Source organism: Guillardia theta, assembly GCF_000315625.1.
Source record: "Guillardia theta CCMP2712 unplaced genomic scaffold GUITHscaffold_10, whole genome shotgun sequence".
NCBI lineage: Eukaryota > Cryptophyceae > Pyrenomonadales > Geminigeraceae > Guillardia > Guillardia theta.
This window is the reverse complement of record NW_005434664.1, coordinates 1,045,951-1,059,166: the sequence shown is the minus strand read 5'-3', so window position 1 is coordinate 1,059,166 and position 13,216 is coordinate 1,045,951. Positions and strand designations below refer to the sequence as shown.

At 53.5% G+C, this 13,216-nt stretch overlaps 4 protein-coding genes across 4 annotated transcripts in view; 2 read left to right on the top strand and 2 right to left on the bottom strand.

Annotated features, from left to right (window-relative positions):
* Positions 1 to 619: 619 nt before the first annotated feature.
* On the top strand, positions 620 to 3,885 carry GUITHDRAFT_102601 (hypothetical protein; the record flags this gene model as incomplete). The annotated part of the gene is made up of 20 exons (XM_005838910.1): positions 620 to 632; positions 691 to 782; positions 831 to 1,019; positions 1,078 to 1,111; positions 1,166 to 1,213; positions 1,269 to 1,312; positions 1,366 to 1,431; positions 1,480 to 1,555; positions 1,606 to 1,665; positions 1,807 to 1,858; positions 1,912 to 1,937; positions 1,985 to 2,040; positions 2,087 to 2,146; positions 2,192 to 2,253; positions 2,439 to 2,517; positions 2,697 to 2,744; positions 2,998 to 3,065; positions 3,363 to 3,444; positions 3,672 to 3,772; positions 3,819 to 3,885. The coding sequence occupies 20 exons, from the start codon at positions 620 to 622 to the stop codon at positions 3,883 to 3,885; spliced, it is 1,323 nt and encodes a 440-aa protein (XP_005838967.1).
* A 316-nt stretch (positions 3,886 to 4,201) lies between these two features.
* On the bottom strand, positions 4,202 to 6,071 carry GUITHDRAFT_65752 (hypothetical protein; the record flags this gene model as incomplete). The annotated part of the gene is made up of 10 exons (XM_005838909.1): positions 4,202 to 4,306; positions 4,357 to 4,401; positions 4,450 to 4,503; positions 4,674 to 4,721; positions 4,773 to 4,904; positions 5,072 to 5,155; positions 5,221 to 5,310; positions 5,356 to 5,406; positions 5,461 to 5,599; positions 5,950 to 6,071. The coding sequence occupies 10 exons, from the start codon at positions 6,069 to 6,071 to the stop codon at positions 4,202 to 4,204; spliced, it is 870 nt and encodes a 289-aa protein (XP_005838966.1).
* Positions 6,072 to 9,371: 3,300 nt separating this feature from the next.
* GUITHDRAFT_84956 (hypothetical protein) lies at positions 9,372 to 12,102 on the top strand (the record flags this gene model as incomplete). The annotated part of the gene is made up of 17 exons (XM_005838908.1): positions 9,372 to 9,434; positions 9,496 to 9,572; positions 9,622 to 9,700; positions 9,841 to 9,905; positions 9,956 to 10,027; positions 10,109 to 10,196; positions 10,242 to 10,293; positions 10,344 to 10,431; positions 10,481 to 10,585; positions 10,659 to 10,712; positions 10,832 to 10,943; positions 10,989 to 11,026; positions 11,077 to 11,126; positions 11,176 to 11,273; positions 11,318 to 11,464; positions 11,888 to 11,966; positions 12,012 to 12,102. The coding sequence occupies exons 1-17, from the start codon at positions 9,377 to 9,379 to the stop codon at positions 12,100 to 12,102; spliced, it is 1,353 nt and encodes a 450-aa protein (XP_005838965.1). The 5' UTR covers positions 9,372 to 9,376.
* Positions 12,103 to 12,538: 436 nt separating this feature from the next.
* The window catches only part of GUITHDRAFT_92567 (hypothetical protein), a 2,163-nt gene continuing 1,485 nt past the window's right edge, over positions 12,539 to 13,216 (bottom strand). The window contains exons 5-7 of the mRNA XM_005838907.1: positions 13,032 to 13,106; positions 12,884 to 12,982; positions 12,539 to 12,712 (exon numbers count right to left, since the gene is read on the bottom strand). Of these exons, the coding sequence (XP_005838964.1) occupies positions 12,611 to 12,712; positions 12,884 to 12,982; positions 13,032 to 13,106 (276 nt within the window). The 3' untranslated portion in view covers positions 12,539 to 12,610. The remainder of the gene's footprint in view (positions 12,713 to 12,883; positions 12,983 to 13,031; positions 13,107 to 13,216) is intronic.

Sequence of the window (13,216 nt, the reverse complement as noted above, 5' to 3'; positions counted from 1 at the left end):
GCGGGGAGGAGAAAACCGTGGAAAATGCTCTTGTGAAGACGAAGATGAAGTTGGTATCAGGAAGAGGATCAGGAAAAGGACAAGGAGAAGGAAAAGATGCAGCACTCTTGCAACCTTGGAAGGCCTTGGGTGATATGTGGCAATTGGATCAATCGAGAGGAAGGAGCAGATGCGAGAGGATTGTGCGGATGTTCGCGTGTTTGATAATGACATGAAAGATAGCGGGATGAGTTGGATGTGCATCCTGACGACGGTGATGAGTCCGGGGTGTACAAGAAGAGGTCTGGTTCGCAAGGGAGTAATATGGGGGATAGCATATGTAGCAGGAGATTCAGCACAGACATGGGGGAAAGGATGGTAAAATGATGAGTTCACTGGTTCGCTGGCTAGCAGCTTGAAAGCCGATGTGCATGGTGTAGACAAGAAAGCAGTGAAGATGAAGCTGCTCGAGATAGCGGCTGATAGGTCGAGATGAGAGAGAATGTGAGAGGACATGGGGAGAAGTGAGGATGTAGATGTAGATCATGACAGACTCTTTTTCCTGATGCACCCAACCGCTCTAACATTCTTCAAGCAGGCCCATCCTTTATAGTTTGTTGAGCCTAGATCGTCAGCTGCCATGTATGGAGGAGGTAATATATTGATTTTGTCAGTCTTATCCTCCTTAGAGCTCATGTCTCCCGATCTCAGACGAAGTCTCGGCTATCGTGCTGGATGTTGGATACACAAGCTGCAAGGCTGGTTTTGCGGGCGAAGACAACCCCAAGGCAGTTTTCCCGACGGTGAGCACATGAAACTGATGGGTTCGAATGGTGATCAGCGCGTGCTAGGCTGTGGGTGTCGTTCGCAGTGGCAAGGATGGAGTGGTGGGAAAGGGACCGGCGGCTCCTGGGGAGAAGATGGATGTGGATCCTCCAGCAGCAGGGGCACCAGCGGCAGCGGCGGCGGCAGCAGGGACAACAGCAGGGACAGAGGAGGTCAAGTACAATATCGGAACACAAGCCTTGAGCATTCGAAAGGTAGGAGAGGAGAGTTGCTTGCAGACAATGGGAGACGCGTGATGCGTGTGGTTTGAAGGACTTTATGGATATTGAGAACCCAATTCAAGATGGTCTGAGTGAGTAGAACAGATTTTGTCGTGTGTTCCCGTGACGTCATACCGCAGTCAAGGATTGGGATCTTGCACAGAAACTTTGGGATCATGCGTTCAAAGGTGCGAGCCCTGCAGGAGGCTCTGGGAAGCTGCTGATGCTTCCCTTCTCGTGCAGATCGACTGAGAATAGTCCCGGAAGAGCACCCGATGCTCTTGGCTGTACCTTCCGTTCCTGTTGTTTTGCGTCTTTCTCATGTTGCGACTGCTTGCAGGAGCCATCGTTCAACAGCAACGAGTGCCGAGAGAAGCTTCTTGAGATCATGTTCGAGCACTACAAGGTAAGCTACTCACATCCGCTGCTCTTGAAGTGAAGTGTGCCTCTCAAGGTACCAGCGGTCTTCATCTCTAAGAATGCGGTGCTGTCTTCTTTCTCGTGTGGGAGATCAACTGCCGTTGTTCTCGGTGACACGATTCCTACCACCTGCTGCTCTGGTCCTGACACCGTCGTCAAGATTCCGGAGGTGGAGCGACGTGTGTTGCTCCCGTTCATGAAGGCTATGTCCTGCAAAAAGGTTATTATCACACACACTCTCTCTCCTTGCTCTCTCCTCTTCCCCCTTCTCTCTCTCTTCTTCTTCCTCGTCCTTCTCCTCGTCCTCTCCTTCCTCCTTTTTCACAACAACATGTCACATCGATCACTGAGTTCGCTGCAGCCATTGTCCGATCTCCTTTCAGCGGGGAGAAGTTGACAGAGTACTTGCTGAGGTCCAGCTTGTCTGCCTGATGCCAACACGATTCTGACTGTAGTTTTCTCCTAGTGTGCTGGAAGGGAAGGGAACCAACGGTCAGCTGGTGTTTGTAGCCCTCTTGCCTTCCTGATATCTCAGCCAGTCCGTCCTCCTTACATGCTCAACAAGAAGATTGGCAAGGACGGAACGATCGCCAGCGTAACTCGTCCTGACATGTCAGGGGGCATCTAAGGGTTCAACACAGGTAACTGAGATCACCGGGCTCGAGAACATCCGGCCGTCGTTCAAGCGCTACATGCAGAAGGTCCGCCAGCCATGCCGATGTTGCGAGTTGACGTGAAGGTGCCAGACCATCATCAATGACCTCAAGGAAACCGTCTGCCGCACTTCCGAAACTGTTTTTGATGAGAGGTTATACCCTTTCCCTTATTCTTCGTCCTCCTCCCGTTCCTCCTTGTCTTGGTTGTGCTTCTCCTGCAACATTATCACGAACATCAATGCCATTGTCCTTGTTATCATCTTTGACAATCTTCTTGCCTCTCTCTTTGCTCTCTTTGGTATCCTCTTTGTCCTTGGCCTTTGACGTTTTCCTTCAGCTCAAATGCTCAAATTCCTTTTGCTCAATACGAATTGCCGGACGGGAAAGTGATCGATGTGGGTGCAGAGAGATTCAAGGTATACAAGGAGGAGGAGTGGGGGGAGGAGGAGGATAAGGGGGAAGAGGGAACAGGGGGGGAAGGAGGAGGAGGGAGGAGGAGGAGCTAAGAGTTTGCAGGCATGTGAGATCATGTTCAATCCTTCTGCTCTAGAGGTGATTTCATTTCTTCGTCTGGCCAAGGCTGATCGTTGAGCAGGCGGACAAGTGCAGCATCTTCGGGGTCAACTCTCCGTCAGAACTGCAGGTCAGTTGAATCAAACCCCATCGCTCCTTCCTTTCTCCTCTCCTCCTTTCATCTTTCCTCCTCCTTCCCTTTTCCTGTTCCCTCTTCCCCCTTATCCCTCTGCCTTTCCCTCTCCCATCGTCCCTCGTCCCTCTTCCCTCTCCTGACCTCTTCTTGTATGCTCCCTTCTTACTCTCCCACTCATCACTCTCAGCTCTCTCCATCGCTGACTCATCTCTCCTCCTCTCCTCCTCTTCTTAATGACTTGGCACAGGCGCTGCATGATTGCATCAACGAGAGTGTCGGAAAATGTGACTCTGACATCAAGAAAGATCTCTACGGGTAGCCTATTGCATCGCCCCCTCTTGCTGTTGCTGCCCCAATGTTTTGCATCCCCCTTAAGACGATCATCACCCACCATCACTCGCCTGCTCATCCCAACACTTCATCTTCTTCCTCATCTTCCTTCTTGCTTCCTCCTCGCCTCCTCCCTTACCACCTCCCTTCCTCTCTCCTTCCTCCTCTCCTCTTCCATTTCCAACTCTCTTTCTCTCTCCTTCCTCCTCTCGTCCTCTCAACGACGCCCTCTCCTCTACCTTCTCCTCTCATTAGATCGCCACTGCCTGACTTGTGGAGCAGAACTGTGATAGTAACGGGAGGCAACACCTTGTTCCCCATGTTCAAGGAGAGGCTGGAGCGAGAGCTGGCCGAGTCCATTAGCGTGAGCCCAACAATCATCCCTTCTTCTCGTTCCTCTTCTCCATTTCCACTTTCCTCCCTCTTCCTCTTCACCTTGCCTTCCCTGTTCCCCTTCAATGCTCCTCGTCTCAGGATCCTATCCTCCTGCTCCTGCTCCTGCTCCCGCTCCCGCTCCCGCTCCTCCTCTTCCTCCTCTTCTGTGTGTCCCTCCTCGTCCTCTTCTTCTTGTCTCCTCTCATTTCTCCGCAGCTTCTCAAGGTCAAGACCATCTCCCCCATGGCAACGACAGAAAGGAGGTTCAGCGTCTGGATCGGCGGTTCCATCCTGGCGTCCCTCGGCTCCTTCCAACAGTGAGTCCTTATCCTCTCTTGCCTCCTCTAACTTCATCCTCTGCAGGATGTGGATATCCAAGAAGCAGTGGTCGGAGGAGGGCGTCAGAATCGTTCACTCCCAGTGCCCCTGAGCTCCTCTTCTTCCCCATTGCCATTAAAGTTTCATCCTAATGCTCCGCTAGCCGCCCACCTCTGCTGTTTTCTGCAGCTGGACATGGGCGAGGGTTCTGTTGTGGTTCCTCTAGAGTCTGTAGGGCGCAGCGGACTACCAGCAGGAATTTCGAGATCTTGATAATATTTATATAGAGGAGAAAAGGAGAAAGACAATGTGGAGGTAGAAAGAAAGGGGGAAAGATAAGAAGAGAAGGAAGAGGAGATTTTAGTCGTAGCAGGAAAGGCTATTCGGAGAGGAGGGGAGAGCGAGAGGGCAGTGCGCGAGCAGCTTGTTCAGCCTTCCTCCAAGTCTACCTCAATCCCTTCCTGAGGCTCGAACTTCGCCCCCAGCTCGCTCATCTTGCGGTGAGTTCGCGCATAGTCCGAGAAGAACAGCTCCTGGGGCCCAGGTCAACCCCAGCTGCTACGCGAGCTGCACAAGAGCCTACCTGGTCCTCCGCGTACTTCTCCACCCACTCTCGAAACACCGGGTCCTGCACGGGTTCAGCTGGAGAGTTGCCCTAGAGACGGAGGCTGGAAACCTCTGCGAGTGCTGAATCGGTCGAGAGGCGAAGGAGCTGAGAATCAGCTGGTGGCTGCAGGAGAATCGTGAGAGACAACAACAGAAGATTAGATTCGAGCAATGAAGAGCAGGAGAGCAGAGCAGGAAATATGCAGTTAGTGGAAGGGGGGAGAGGCTAGGAGGGCTGGAGAATGATGCAGAAAATGCTGCGAATCAAGTGGAGGGGCTGCTGGTCATGCCTACCGTCAGCAGGAGGTTCTTGAAGTAGCTGTTGTCAAACTTGAGCCACTCCTGAGGTTGACATGAGACTTTGACAGCTCGGCAAGCCCAGCTCAGCCTCACCTGAGTCCAGCTCGACCCTCCCTTGCACCTCCCTGGCCCATCTCTCGTGTAGCAAGTCGCTGCCGCCCCTTCCCCTGACCGTGATGGCCGCGCCCTCCCCAGCGTGTGAGCACCCATCAAGACGACGATCTCCTGGTGCAAAAGAAAAGAAGGAGAGGGAGAGGAGAAGCGAGAGTGAGAAGCAGAACAAGACAGGGAAAGAGCAGAGGAAGTGGCAGGAGCAGATAGGTGGATAGAGGATGCAAAGATTGAAAACTAGCTGGAGCAGATGGAGGTACGGGAAGACATGGTAGGCAGACCTGGTCAGACAGGCCCATTAGACCGAAAATTTGCCGCAGATGCTCAGGAGCAGACAAAGAGGAAGCGAAGGGAGGATTTCCTCGCTCTAGGTCTTGAGAGACAGCAGGGTCTGCACAACAGTCCGGGTCGTCCACATGCTTCCTGCCACGTCAGAGTCAGAGCACAGATATTTCACTCCTGTTGTTGACCTCCCCCATCGCATCGCGATCTTGGGACCGCCCGAGAACTCAACTGCCACCTGAGAGGGAGGATGAGTAGGAGCACAGAAAGAGCAGGGAGTTACTTGTCCAGCCATCTGGATGACGTCGGCAACAGAGACCAAGTCGTTCTTCTCCTGTCGGAAAGGCTGTAAGTCCCTTCATCGACATCTCCGTCTCCCCCGACGCACTTGAAGCTCGTAGAGGAGTGAGAGTGCGAGTGTCAGTCCCTTGTTGCAGGGGAGATCGAGTTCGGGAGCGAAGGTGATGGAGCCGTTGACGCCTCCGCACCTCGGCCATTCCCCTGTAGACTTGTCAGAGTCATCCGATCTCATCCGCCACCGCACTATCTTCAATATTATTGCTAACGTCAACATCAACATCAACAGCATCTTAAACACCATCACGATCACGATCACCATCACCATCACCATCACCATCACCATCACCATCACCATCATTACCATCATCATCATCATCATCATCATCATCATCATCATCATCATCATCATCATCATCATCATCATCATCATCATCATCATCATCATCATCATCATCATCATCATCATCATCATCATCATCATCATCATCATCATCATCATCATCATCATCATCATCATCATCATCGGCCTCATTGGCATCATTATCATCATCGTCGTCATCATTTCCTCGTCCTCCACTTTCCTCCATCTGCTCGATAAGTTGCCGCGTCATGCCATGCCAACCGCAGCATCAGGGGAGCACAGCTCTCCTTCTCCATGAGCTCCCTGCCATCCCGTGAGTCGCTGCCGTCCTTCTGCATGCTCGCACCATAGTCCCTTCCTCAGCTGCTTCAGTTGCTCGAGATGTCTGCGCCGCCTCTCCTCCTCTCGCCTGTCAACCCATCAGATCACGAGCTCCTCTCCGACAGGGACGTTTGTTGATCCCGCTACCTTCGGAGCTCCTCCGGCGACGGCACTTTCTCAGTCACTGCAAGCAGTCAGTGTCGAAATCAAGCCAAACGATCTATCAGCACCTGTCGTCTTTTGAGCTCGTTGAAGTCCTTTTGAGCCTGCTCAACAGATATTATCACTATATACCGTTGTCATCGTCATAAACATGGAATCATTTTTGTCATCGGCATCGTTACTGTCACCGTTATCATCTCCATCAATATCTTCCTGTCCTTGTCATCTAGAAATATTACCTGCTTCTGCTGCTCTTTGACCTTCTTTGTCCGAAATCGCTTCCGTCGAATGGGTCCCATTCACGTCCAAGTTCCTCCTGACCCGCTTCGTTGACTGCGAAATTTCCCCTTCGCTCTCCCGCACGTCGTTGTTGCCGATGCTCCTCTTCCCCTTCGAGCTCGGTGGTGTCGATGTGTTTTGCTCCTCGTCCGAGTTCAAGTTCTTTTCCTGACACTCCTTCGACACAGGCGTTGAGTTCCTGGAGTTCTTCTCTTTGGTCAACTTTGACGGAGTAGCCCTAGTCGAGCTCTCCTCTCCCGACCTCACTACCAGCTCCTCAAGGCCGTGACCAGCCCTTTCACCTCGCAGCACCTGATACGCTTCCGACACCATGTCCTGCTCTCCCGCTATCTGCACATACTCCTTCCTGTTCTGCCGACCTCGCAGGGTCTGCACGGGATAGAAAGAGTTGATCTTCAGCTGAAACGATTTGGCGGAAGGCTGAGAAGGAAGGAATTTCTGCTGGCCCAACTTGCACTCGTCAAAGTCGGCAGAGCTGTACCACTCTCGGGCCTTGCACGTACCATCCGAAGTCGGGCACGAACAAATCTCGAAGAGTCGAAACCCGCGCTGACTCTCCCAAGCTTCATCGACAACAATGACGAAGCAATCATCCTTGGAAGGAGTTGGCTTCACTTTGCCTTTCCCCTTGTCTGATCGAGAGCACTCGGAGCCTTCGCTCTCATTGATAGACCTGTTGTCAACCTCGGAGAGGTCGGGAGAGAGCTTGGCAGACCCTCCCTCACCCATCCGCATCTGACTCTCCATATCGTTCCAGTCCTGCAGAGCTTTCGAGTACTTCTTGTTCCACTCCTGCTTCTCGTCTGCCGGCATCTCCCGCCAGAGTTTGGCGCAGTGAGAGCTCAGCCCAGCGAAGTCAAGCTCGGGTCTTTCATCTCGGAGTTTTGGACGAATGGTGCAGCTCCACACCATGAACGCACTCTGAGGCTTCTTGAGAAGTCCCTGCCCAGCAGCCTTCTTCCTGCTCTGATTCTTATGCGGCTCTTCACTCTGCTCCTTGCGATCGGCCTTGCTCTTCCTTCCTGCGGATCCTTTCTTGGAAGGCTTGGACTTGGAGGAGGGGTCTTCCTTCAACCTGTCCTTGTAGAGATCGATGGCGTCTCTGACCTCAAACTCCTCCAGGTCCTCCTCACCAATGTTCTCGTCATCAAACTGGATGTGCCAGAGAGCCGCAGGCTCGTTGGTGTGCTCGCTGGTGAAATCGGCTAGATCAACTGGCAACCAGCCCACCACGGTCCCATCAGCTGGGAAAGGCTCGGAGTTCTCGTTGTACACCACTCGGCGTATCCGTTGGCCGATGTACTCGCTGCCCTCTCTCAGCCACTCATCACCTTTTCCTGGTGAAAAGCATAACGATATGGGGAGGGGAGCATACAAAGACGGTCACCGGAAGGCTCTTCCGACTTCTCGGCTTCTCGAAACTCGTTAGTAACCTGAGGGTAATGGCGATCAGAGCAAGACCATGGACGCACGCAGTCCAGGATCACCTTGCTGCTTGCATCCTTGACATCACCATCCGTCACTGTGGTGTCCATGCTGGGACCGCGAAGGGTTGAGAGTCGAACCTAGACAGGATTCATCTCTTATCCAACAGTCCAGGGGTGACTGCCGAGCTCATGTTTAACCCCCCCCCTGCCTCCTCCTCGAGCTATTCCATCTGAAGCCTTCAGTGTCTGCTAGAAGTAAAAGGCATGTTTGTCAGACACTCGTTGACCACCGTGTAATGTTTCAACTAAAAACCACATAATCCTTGGTTGTCAACTGACTCCCTTCCGCTGCATATCCATCAAGATCCCACCACACTGGGCCTCCAACAATAACCATTCGCATGAAATCAGTTCTATACCTCATAATCGTTATTCTCTCCTCGTCTGCCTGAATTTATGCCCTTCTGCTTCCCCTTTCGCTGGAAACTAAATCTCCTACTCTTTTCACCACTAATATATTTCCTTCTTCCCTACTTCCGCGTGTTCTCCTCATCATCTTCTGTTCATACTTCTCTCCTTGCAACTTCCTCGCTTGTTCCATTACCCTCTTCCTATCTCTCCCTTCGCCTCTCCTCTCCTAGTCTCCTCCCACTGTTTTCCCGCCATCTCTGGATTCTCCAGTTCGTCGCTTGCAAAAAGCAGCGCCCGGCCATCATCTTTGGAATCAGATAATCTCAGTGCTAGTCCTACCGGGAAGACAAAGTTGGAGGCCCCGGGCCCGGACGGCCGGCACCGGCATCTGGGACTGAGGGGTCCCTGGCGTTCATTTTTTGTTTTTGTTGGCGGGGTCCTAGCAAGTTTGGGAGCATATATTATAGGGTATACCACCCTACCCCCTGAACATCAACATGAAGTACCCCTGTTTTCCCACCCATCAACACCCTCCTGTTGCATCCCTTGTGGTCAGGACCCCCATGCTGACCATTGCTGACCATTTCAATGAGGGGTGCTCAAATTGATCAATTTCTTCCCGAAAGTTTTCAATCAGATATCGAAATTAAAGTCAATAAATTGAGAGCTGGAAAAATTGACTATGAGAAGACCCGCCAACTTGAATTGAGTAAAAAAATCCATGGCATGCGGGATACAAGGGAAGGAGGCGGAAGATGGAGGAGGAGAGGAGGATGGGGAGGTGGAAAAAGCAGAGCATGATGAGGTAGAGAGGAACGAGTTGCTACACGTGCAGGCTAAATCGATCAGAGATGAGATAGAATGAGATACAGCAGGTCGGGGAGAAAGACTGTTGCTGTACACCTCAATGGTACCAGAGTGCTGCATGCTATGGTTGCCAGCAACAAGAACTGAAAGTTTTACTGATCCAGCATCTACCGTTCTACCTGTTTGGCACTCACTCAAAGTGGTTCTTGCAGAGCATGGCTTCTCTGGCCAGATGCCTGGTCCTTCTCTCATCAGTCTTCCTCCCGCTGACTGGTGAGGCGTAGCGCCTGCTCTTGAGTTACGATGCCTGCGGACTGACCGTCTGGTGCTGCAGCTGCCAATGAGGGGTCCATAAGTCGGAGCCCATCGCGTCTGATGAGAGATCCTTCCTGCTGCAAGTCACAACTCAAGGTACGAGGCTCGTGCTCCTGGAGCTCTGTTCCTTGACCCCTGGAGTTAGATAGGAGGGCTCTTCAAGGGGAAGGATGGCTTCGAAGAGCACGCTATCAATCCCATCTTCATGAAGATTGACCATATCGGTGTGGCCGCTATGCTGGAGGCTGCCCCTGCCCCTGCCCCTGCCCCTGTCGCAGCTTCCTCACCTATTCCTCTTCCTCTTCCTCCTCCTCCTCCTCCTCCTTTCGTTCTGCCCGCCATCGTCTGAGCTCTGTTGCAACAGACGAGTGGCTTCCTGCTGAGAAGTATGAGACTCCTCTGACATGGCGCGGAGCCATGGTGGGCCAGGTGACGTCAGCAGGGAGGGTTTATAATGGGAGGCCGACTGGATTGCTCAGGACGAAACGGTGCTTGACGTTCTGTACCTGAACTCTCCCCGCGCGTCCCAGAAGAATTTGCTGTACAGGCAGGTGAGAGAAGGAGAAGAGGATGGTTGTGCTTCAGTCTACGATCTGATCTTGTGCTTCCTGCAAAGACTGACTTCGCTCCAGTGGGTACGTGCAGGTCCACGAGACTTCCTCTACTTCAAGCCGAAGGAGGTCGTTGCTGCCATCGTCACGTGCGGAGGACTGTGTCCTGGTTAACGAGGAGAGCAGCGGATGGAGTCCGTTGACGTTGAGGCAGGACTGAACAATGTCATCAAGGCGATAGTGGACACCTTGATCAAAACCTATGAGTACGCGACTGAGGAAGGGAGGGGCTGAGGGTGCGCTGACTAGCCGGCAGCGTGAAGAAAGTCTGGGGCATCCAGTTTGGATACAAGGGGTTTTACAGCTTGCCGTGGGTCGACCTTGACTGCAAGACCGTCGAGAACGTGAGGGAGGTTGTGAGAGGTTCCGTTGCTGATGCTGGGCCCGGTGCAGATTCACAAGAGAGGAGGAACGGTCCTCGGCTCCTCCCGTGGGGGAGGGCCCAAGGAGAATATGGACAAGATCATGTCAGCTCTGACCTCCAACGGAGTCAACCAGGTGGACCGCTGCTGGACGGGAGGGGGGGGAAGTCGAAGAGGGAGGAGGTGCTGGGTGTTGACGTTGGTGGAAGGTGTATGTGGTCGGAGGCGACGGGACACATCGAGGAGCAAACCTCATCTCTCAGGTCGGAGAGAGAGGAAGAGGAGGGGACGGACGAGGACGAGGACGAGGACGAAGTCAAGGAGGAAGAGGACGAGGAAGAGGACGAGGAGAACGAGGAGGGAGTATCTCACAAAGAGACAGGAAGCAGCGCGGAGGGAGTATGCTATGTCCGTTTGCGGAGTGCCAAAGACCATTGACAATGACGTGGCATTCATCGACAAGTCGTTCGGTTTCGACTCTGCAGTAGCTGAGGGTAAACGCTCTTCCCTCCCCCGTCTCTCGTCTGATCTATCCTCAGCTTGCAAGGTCATCAACTGCGCAAGGATCGAAGCTGACGTGCGAGCCACTCTCCTCGGTGCTTCAACTACCCTTACTCCCTCCTTCAGGACTCGCACAACGGCATCGCGATCGTCAAGCTCATGGGCCGAGAGTGCGGGTCCGTCGAAGCATCCGGCTCGACTGTCTCTCATCTGCTGCTCTTGTAGATTCGTTGCAATGTACTCGGCATTGGCGTCCAACGATGTTGATATCTGTCTGATCCCGGAGGCTCCCTTCAGCATGGACAAGCTCTGCGAATACACAAGTTGCCCCTCCCCTCCCTCGTCTGCGAGTGACGCGGTTGAGCAGCGGAGGTCTTGAAGAAGAGAGGACACTGCCTCATCGTGGTGGCCGAGGGTTCTGCATCTTGCCGCCCTACCCGACCTGATGTGTTCTCTTGCTCAGGAGCTGGATCCCATCACTTCGAGGGAGTAGATCTAGGAGTCGACGCCTCAGGTCTCGTCTCTTGCCATATATCCCCTGATCCCTCTTGTCTGTCCTTCTTTTCTTGTCTTGCACTGTTACGCTTTCCGCTACCCTCCCTCTTCTTGCTTTCCTCGTCGTCGTCGTCGTCGTCATCATCATCATCATCATCATCATCATCATCATCATCATTGTCATCATCATCATCAACATCATCATCATCATGCCCTCCTCCACATCTCTGTCTGCTTCCCTGCCTCTACCATCTCGTCGGCCTCACTGACTTAACATCAGGTAACAAGCGGCTGCCGGACATCGGGACGTACTTGAGGGTCAGTCATGCCTGCCCCTCCATCTCCGAAATCTTACAGAGTGAGCAGGACGAGATGAAGAATTGGTTCAAAGGTTCCCCATAAGCCTCTTCCTCCTCCTCTTCCTCCTCATCTTCTTCTCCAGCCAAAGATTTCCCTGCTGAGATCCGATACCTGGACCCCTCCTACCAGATCAGATCCGTTGCCGCCAACCCATCAGACAGGTACGCGTGCATTCCGTCGCTGCTCTCCTCCTCACTCGCCTCCAGCGTCTACTGCTCGACCCTCGGAAGCACCGTTGTGCATGGTGCCATGGCGGGTTTCACCGGCTTCAGCTGTGGGCAAGTGAATCACAGGTGAGGGAGAAGAAAAAGGAGATGAGGCAGCCGATGAGCAGGGGAGGGGGCGTGGGAGGAGAGGAGACGAGGGAGGAGGAAGGAATACAGGAGGCAGGAGGAAGGGTTCAAAGAGATAGAAGAGGAGGCAGGAGGCAGGAGGCAGGAGGCAGGAGGCAGGAGGAAGGGTTCAAAGAGATAGAAGAAGAGGCAGGAGGCAGGAGGCAGGAGGCAGGACGAAGGTAGGGGGGAGAGAATTGGGGTGTGAGCGCTGCTGCAGGTACGTCTACATCCCCATCGAGGAGATGTGCGACCCTTCCAACAAGGTCCGCGTTGACACCAAGAGTCGCGCATACAACCGCATGATCCGCTGCACGGGCCAGCCCAACCTCTTCTAACCCCAAGGATGTGATGTAGTGACGGGTCAAGAGAGCAGCCAATGAGCAGGAGAGACTGTCGGGGAGGCAACAGAGAAGAATTTACACAAGTATCCAACAACATGCCGAGCCCGATCGTCCTTGTCAGTGTGAGTTTCAGTTGTTCTGTAAAATCCGGAAGAAGTATTCCACTTCCAACTGGCCGTCCTCGGGCAGGTCTGTGCAATGGATAGCGTTCATGACTTTGTCCACTCCGAACTGCCAGCTGGTCAGAAGTGATCCAGAACTAGGGGAGGGAGGAGAGGAGGAGTTGGAAGGAATGGAGTGAGGAAACAAGGGAGCGAGGGAAAATGAGAATGGAGATGGAGGGAGTGAGGGCGGAGAAGGAAGAGAACGCGTGGGTAGAGGAGGAGCCAGGGGTTGTCCCACCTGAGCTCGCAAGGTTGTTGGACGGAGGACACGGGCGAGCTCTGGGTCATGAGGGCCGATGAGTTCGCGGAGGGCCTGGACGGCGTTCTCGGAGCGAACCTGCGGCTCAGCAAGTGAGGAGGGGAAGAGCTGGACTCTTGCCGGGGACCTCGAGAGCAAAGCAAGGGCCGTTACTCAGCTCCTCGGCAAGCTTGCTGTACTCGGGGAGAACGCCCTTGTAGACCTGCACGACTGTTCAGTGCGACGAGAGAAAAGGGGCCGGGGGGGGGGGGGGGAGAATATAAGTGTAGGAGGAGGAAAGGGAGTAAGGGATGAAGGGGAAAAATTGAAGGG